This window comes from Larimichthys crocea, chromosome XXIII (assembly GCF_000972845.2).
Source record: "Larimichthys crocea isolate SSNF chromosome XXIII, L_crocea_2.0, whole genome shotgun sequence".
Lineage (NCBI taxonomy): Eukaryota > Metazoa > Chordata > Actinopteri > Sciaenidae > Larimichthys > Larimichthys crocea.
Genome location: NC_040033.1, coordinates 7,264,594 through 7,271,470, shown reverse-complemented (window position 1 = coordinate 7,271,470; position 6,877 = coordinate 7,264,594). Strand labels below are relative to the sequence as shown.

Genomic DNA, 6,877 nt, shown 5'->3' with positions numbered 1-6,877 from the left:
ATAAACACAATGACCACAACACATGAGTCTGGTGGATATGATTGCTATCCCTCACACAGCATCCTACGGCGAGGAAAGGAGAGAAGGGAGGGAAAGGATGAAGGAATGAGGAGAGAGGGTGTCATTTCACTTCAGGTTTTCTTTTCCACTTACTCTGGACTTTGAGTGATAACAAGAGAAACTCATGAAATTTATCTCTCCTCTCCTTTCCTACCCTCCGGTCTCCTCTCTGTTCGCCTCCATTTGCTCGCTCAGCTATTGATTTATTTTTTCCCTCCTATGTGCACATGAGCATTAGTGAACCACAAGTCCCTCAGCGAGCTTATGGACACTCCTTATTCATAATAAAGAAGAAATGATGAGTGTATAACTATAAATCCTAAAGAAGAAGAATATTGTTCATTAGTACAAAGTTTAAACTTGGGTATGTAAAATATATGACACTTTATTTATTGATTCTGGACCCAGTCTGTCTAATATTTATTGATTATTTACACTTTTACCAGAGAAAAACTCAATAATTTTGCAGCTTTAGTCGTGTGTTTGGTTCAAATGTGAGGCTAAAGTTTGCACTTCATTTTTATTTGAATATTAATAAAATATGTTTGCTAATTAATCCTTTTTTAGTTGTAAATTAATTGTGTGATTGAAATCAAGATGCTGTATTTAAGAGAGACGTGTGTGTAAATAAACAAATAAAAGCACAGACAAATCAGACAAATTACATCAAGTTTTGTTTTCATACTTTGTTTAATAATGGTAGTATACCAAGATTTATACATAAACCCACAGTCATCTATAGTTTAATTGATAGAGACCTCATATTTTATGTCCAATAAAACATTTTGCTTAAAAACGACCATTTCCAGCATCAACTTTGAACTCAATAACTCCATTTAACACATTATATTGGGTTGAAAAGTGAAAATAAAAGAATTTAAGATAGATTTATGAAAACAATTACAAGTGGCATTAGAGCCATGCCTTTAGGGTACATCATTTCAGCAATAATGTGCCAAATAAATGGATTTTTAATCATAATTATAGCACAGAAAAGTGTAGAAAACTGCAGTTTTCCTTCTTCCTGTAACAGCTTTAGTTGTAACTTTTATTGACATATAAGACAGAAATCAAAGAAATATGGACCACCACAGAGTCATAGAAAGTTTTTAACAGAGTCCTGCACACTCCATAATGACCTCAGACGACTAAACTTTAACAGTTTGCCGTTGAGGTGAACACTCAGGTATCTCCATGTCCCTGGATGTTCACCTGTGTGGCCTGAGGCGTTGTTGGCTCATTATCCTTTTGATACACGTGCCACCAGAGAGAACGTCTGGAGGTGACAGTTGTCAGTGTTGATTATAAATAGCACAGCCTACTTTGCCAAAAAAGGCTGCGAGCTTCGTTACATTATTTTGTCATTTACTTTCAGGACTCCAGAAGTGTGACCCAGTAACCTCAATAAACAGCCCCACTAACCCACTCGCCCTATTTTATGGCATGTGTAAGTGTTACACCCTCACTCAGTCCTGACAACATCTTCAATCTACCTCCAGCCTCTCTCTCTCACACACACACTTCATGGATGGTTTGTTTGATGAGTTTAAAAGTTCACCTCCATCTGTGTTGACCCTGCACCTACCTGGCTGCAGTCCGACCCTGGAGCCCTGTGGCGGGCCAGCAGAGGGCGCCTCGAGTCCGCTCAATCCACCCTCACTCCCTGCGTGCAAATATCACGGCAGAGGAGAGGAGGGCACCTCCATCCAACTGCGGTACCCATCTGATTCCTTTAATTACTTCCTTCCTGTAGTTAATTGGTGCCAATCTGTCCAACCTCAAAAACCCAGTGAGGACATTTCTTACTTTACTTGTGTGCACATTTATCACACACACCAAAAAAAGTCACTTAAAGTGTGTGTGCTTGTTTGAAAAATCGCCTGTTTTCAGCCAGATATATCGAGGTAAGCTGCTGCACAACAACATGCATCATTTGCAGGATTTAATGCGTTAAAAAATAAGTTTTATGCAGCTATTTTTTAAAAGCATGATGAATGTAAAACATGCATGAGACAGTTGGGGTTGTTTGCGGTGTTTTAAGGCGGGGTTGTAGTAAAAATGACATCTGAATTACATCCTACTACTACTTTACATTAGTCTATTTTTTTTTTTTTTGCATGTCTCCAGTCAATGGGAGCTCTATTCTACTATGCCCCCCCCTCCACTCTTCTTAAAGGCCCCGGGTTGAGGAAAAAAACACGCATTTAAAACGATGCAAAACGGGACTAAACCAAAGTCAAATCGACATTGAAACGCGTGCGCGTGTGATTGTGTTTTTGCTCGGATTGTTTAGTTGCGTGTTTTTTTTTTTTTTTTTTCACGCTTGTAGAGCCGGTTGAGCGTTTCGCGGGAAAAAACCGGCGCATGGAACGGCGGAGGGGGGGCGGCGGAGGGGCGAGGCGTGCTGGAGGCGTATTATGTGCAGCCGGCGCGGCGCTCAGCTGTGATTCCACGCTGCTGATGACAGACTGCGGCTCGTCCTCGCCGGCTTGTGCAGCCTACTCCTGTTTTTTTTAAAAGCTTCCCCCCTCCCTCCCTCCACCACCACCACCACCACAACACACCTCCCACGACTCCACCAGCACCAGCAACCAGCACCACCCCTCTCTCTCTACTCTCTCTTCTTGCACACACACCTCTTCTTCTTCTCCTCCATGCACGCTCATTGCAACACCTCCTCCGTGGAAGGATTTAATGTGTCTTTCGTGTTGGAATAAGTTTCCTCGCCCTCTTTTTGCGCCCTTTTTTGGGTCGGTTTCACCCGGTCTTCATCCGCCGACTGTTTAAAAACCAACAAGGTAAGAGGAGGGGAGCTTTGTTGTTGTTTTAACGTGTGTTAGTGACGGTTTAATTAAATTTTTGCTGTCTTGAGTTGAGCACCTGCTGCTGCAGCTGCACCGGTGCATGCATGCACGGCGTGCAAACCGGCAGGCAGAGGGTTGGTTGTTTTGGAGTGACCATGTGATGTTGCTTACACTTGCATCTGCTTTGAACCTGCAGAAACCGGCTCCGCACCCACTACTACAGAGACAAACATGCCGCTGAATTCAAGTTTGGCGAGTAAAAACTACGACTACGACTACGACTCCCTGCAACCGTATTTCTACTATGACAACGAGGAGGAGGATTTCTACCCTCAGCAGCTTCAGCCTCCGGCACCGAGTGAAGACATCTGGAAGAAATTTGAGCTCCTGCCGACCCCTCCCCTCTCACCGAGCCGCCGGCCGTCCCTGTCAAGCCTCTTCCCCTCCACGGCGGATCAGCTGGAGATGGTGACCGAGTTCCTCGGCGACGACGTGGTCAACCAGAGCATCATCTGCGACGCAGACTACTCCCAGACCTTCCTCAAGTCCATCATCATCCAGGACTGCATGTGGAGCGGCTTCTCCGCCGCGGCTAAGCTGGAGAAGGTTGTGTCCGAGCGGCTCGCCTCTTTGCACGCAGCGAGGAAGGAGTCTGCAGCCGGCGAGTGCGCGGAGCCCGCCGGCGCAGGAGGTGCTGGAGCATGGAGACTAAACAGCAGCTACCTGCAAGATTTGAACACATCCGCGTCGGAGTGCATTGATCCATCTGTGGTTTTCCCCTACCCGATAGCAGAGACGCCCAAACAGGGTGCAGCCACGCCGCCTAGTAAGGATTTGGGATTGGATACTCCACCTAACAGCGGGAGCAGCAGCAGCAGTTGTAGTGACTCAGGTAAGATGCGGGTCACACCCCTCCTGTGCAATTAGGAATTTCCCTTTTCAGCTGAGTGTGCAAGGGGTGTCTCCACTTTCACTTTGATTCCCATGATCTGCAGGCAGGAGGTGGAGACGTGTCATGCTGCAGACTGCTGTGAGATTATCTGATGTTAAAGGAGGGATTGCAACCCCCCCCTAATGTGTCCCAGAGTGTTAATGTTTTGCTTTTTTTTTCTGTGTTGCAGAAGATGAAGATGGAGATGATGATGAGGAGGAGGAGGATGAGGAAGAGGAAGAAGAGGAGGAGGACCAGGAGGAAGAGGAGGAGATCGATGTTGTGACAGTGGAGAAGAGGCAGGCGGTGAAACGGAGCGACCCCAGCCCGTCGGAGACCCGGCATCCGAGCCCGCTCGTGCTGAAGAGATGCCACGTCTCCACCCACCAGCACAATTACGCCGCCCATCCATCCATGAGGCACGAGCAGCCGGCTGTCAAGAGGCTGAAGCTGGAGAGTGGTGGGAGTGGAGGAGGCAGCGGTAACGGCGGTGGCGGTGGAGGAGGAGGAGGAGGTAGCCACAGCAGGGTCCTCAAACAGATCAGCAGCAACCGCAAGTGTTCGAGTCCCCGGACGTCTGACACGGAGGACTACGACAAGAGACGGACTCATAACGTGCTGGAGCGCCAGCGGAGGAACGAGCTCAAGCTGAGCTTCTTCGCCCTGCGGGACGAGATCCCAGAGGTGGCCAACAACGAGAAGGCGGCCAAGGTGGTGATCCTGAAGAAGGCTACAGAGTGCATCTACAGCATGCAGTCAGACGAACAGAGACTCCTCACGCTCAAAGAACAGCTGAGGAGGAAAAGTGAACTTTTAAAGCAGAGACTGTCACAGCTGCAGCACGTCTCACGCGCTTAAAGTTTGAATCATAAGACTTTTGTTTTTGTTTTTTTGTTTTTTATGCAAGTTCAAGACTTCGGGTGTACAGTTGTTGTTGCATGCAAATGCAAAACGGATTAAGTTGTTTGGAATCTTGTTTGATTTCAATGTTAAAACTGCCTCAATTTGAAGTTATGGGTGGATGAAATATTTAAAAGTTTATTTTTATTAATAAAATATTAAACAAAAAAAATAGGGCTTAATCCTGTTGAGGGGCCCAAACTTAAAATATAAATGTTTATGTTTTGTATATAATTAATATTTCCTAAGAAAATGTATTTTTGGATCTCAATTTGTCTGGATGTTCAGACCCAGTGTTTGTTTGTTTTGTTTTTTTTTCCATTATGTTCCTAGATTCTTTTTGAAATATAAAAAACATGTTTCTTCTTGAACTTGTGTCCTCGTTCACTTCACTCCATCACTCCATCACAGTTACTATGAGTTCATGTGCACGTCGCTGCAGAGTCACAGGAGGGGACGTAAGCTACGTAAATAAAGTGACTCTGACGTGGATTAAAATATCCTGTTTAGGTTCAAAGTCCCAAATCTTTCTCATTAGAAGGTTAAAATGAATCATGTATCACTTAAAACTGCCACATTTGATGCTTTGCCAGTGCACGGTCATAAAGAAGACGAGGTAAGCTCAGTGTAAAGTCTGATTTTTACCTAACAATGGCTCAGTTTCAACCAAAATGGGAGCTTGTTATTGGAAGATATTATTGAAGTATTTTATTAAAGGAGTCACTTGTGTCAGTATTGTGCACAAATGAGGTCATTTATGGTCAGAATGAGACTTTATTCACCTAAATATGCATTTAAAACACTTAAATATGCAGCAGAAATGCTTAAAAACACAAGTTTGTGCATGTGTTCTTCACATTAAAAGCTTCAAATTAAAAAAATGCATCCATGCTGATGTGATTCAGGTAGTCTTACATTTGCAAATAGACAATAGATGCCTGCAGTCTTGTTTACATAGTATAATTCTGTGATTTATTATCATTAAATATGAGTATAAGTGATGCACAATGGGGAATATTAATAGAAAGCAGCTCATCACCACACACACTGCAGCCTCTGCATTATATATTATGTCATACCTCTATACATACATATATATAGGTATGACATACCTGTGTGCTGGTTGATGTTGCACCGGTTTGTCGACCGGCTTTCCCGTCTCGCCGTGACGTCACGCATCCCGAGCGCTCTCCCCTCTGAGCGCGTGGTCCTCCTGGTCGCGAGCACATGGAAGTGAGGTCGAGATTTTTGGTGTCTGCGTGAGACTGCGCGACTGATCATGAGAAGAAAAGAAGAAAGGAGGAAAGAGGGTGGAAAAATAACGGAATATAAAAGCAACAAAGCAGCAAAGAAAACACGGTAAGAGCTCCTTTATGTCAACTCCTGTCGACTGCTTTCATCATTAATTAACTGATTGTTTTAATTATATTGTGAAGCCAGAGCTCTGATCTGTCAATCTGGCTGCTGGAAACTTCATTTAAAGGAGGAACAGGAGTTTATTTATCTATCTGAGCGTTTTTTTATTAAATACAACCTGTGTGTCTGTCTAGTCTTTTGTGTGTTAACACAGCAGAGTTTAGAGCTGGAGGTGTTTACAGCGCATGTCCTGTTAGTCTATTGTTGTCTTAGCTGATCCTCACTCATGAGATGTTTACTTGCTCTGCTCTATAATGTGGACTTTTCCTCTCAAAGTGCTGCTTCAAGCATTGTCCACCAATCTCTCTCTGTCTGCTGTCAGTGGTTTGGATCACAACATCATAACAAAACATGATAAAAATGCATCAGATAGTGCTCCACAGCTCCACGTTTTCTGCATAATGTGCAGCTTGTCTTGTGTGCAACAAATGATAAGGATATTTCTGATGTTGGAGAGCTGCATGTCTGACACGTGAGGTGCAGCGTGGATCCATTGTGTGGACTCTGGGTGGGCAGGACAGTGTGTATTATTGTGAGAAGGGGAAAGTGTGCTGTAAACTGGCTGACCTGGGTTCAAGACTCCATGACAACATGCATCCACCCTGCTGGAGTTTATTTGCACTTGAATCTGAAGCTTTAAAGAAAATGTAGATTTAATACCCAGTATATATAGTTTGGTTATTTCTAAAACACATCTGCACAGGGACTTTTTGTGTTAAAAACTGGGCGTAAACCACATTTCTGTATCACCAGCAGCACATGGAGA

General features: G+C 44.2%; 1 protein-coding gene across 3 annotated transcripts; it reads left to right on the top strand.

The window, feature by feature from the left end:
* Nucleotides 1-1,828: 1,828 nt before the first annotated feature.
* On the top strand, nucleotides 1,829-5,066 carry myca (MYC proto-oncogene, bHLH transcription factor a). Of its 3 annotated transcripts, none has more exons than XM_027273969.1 (3): nucleotides 1,829-1,964; nucleotides 3,061-3,756; nucleotides 3,986-5,066. In XM_027273969.1, the coding sequence occupies exons 2-3, from the start codon at nucleotides 3,096-3,098 to the stop codon at nucleotides 4,651-4,653; spliced, it is 1,329 nt and encodes a 442-aa protein (XP_027129770.1). In that variant the 5' UTR covers nucleotides 1,829-1,964; nucleotides 3,061-3,095; the 3' UTR covers nucleotides 4,654-5,066.
* The last annotated feature ends 1,811 nt before the right edge of the window (nucleotides 5,067-6,877 follow it).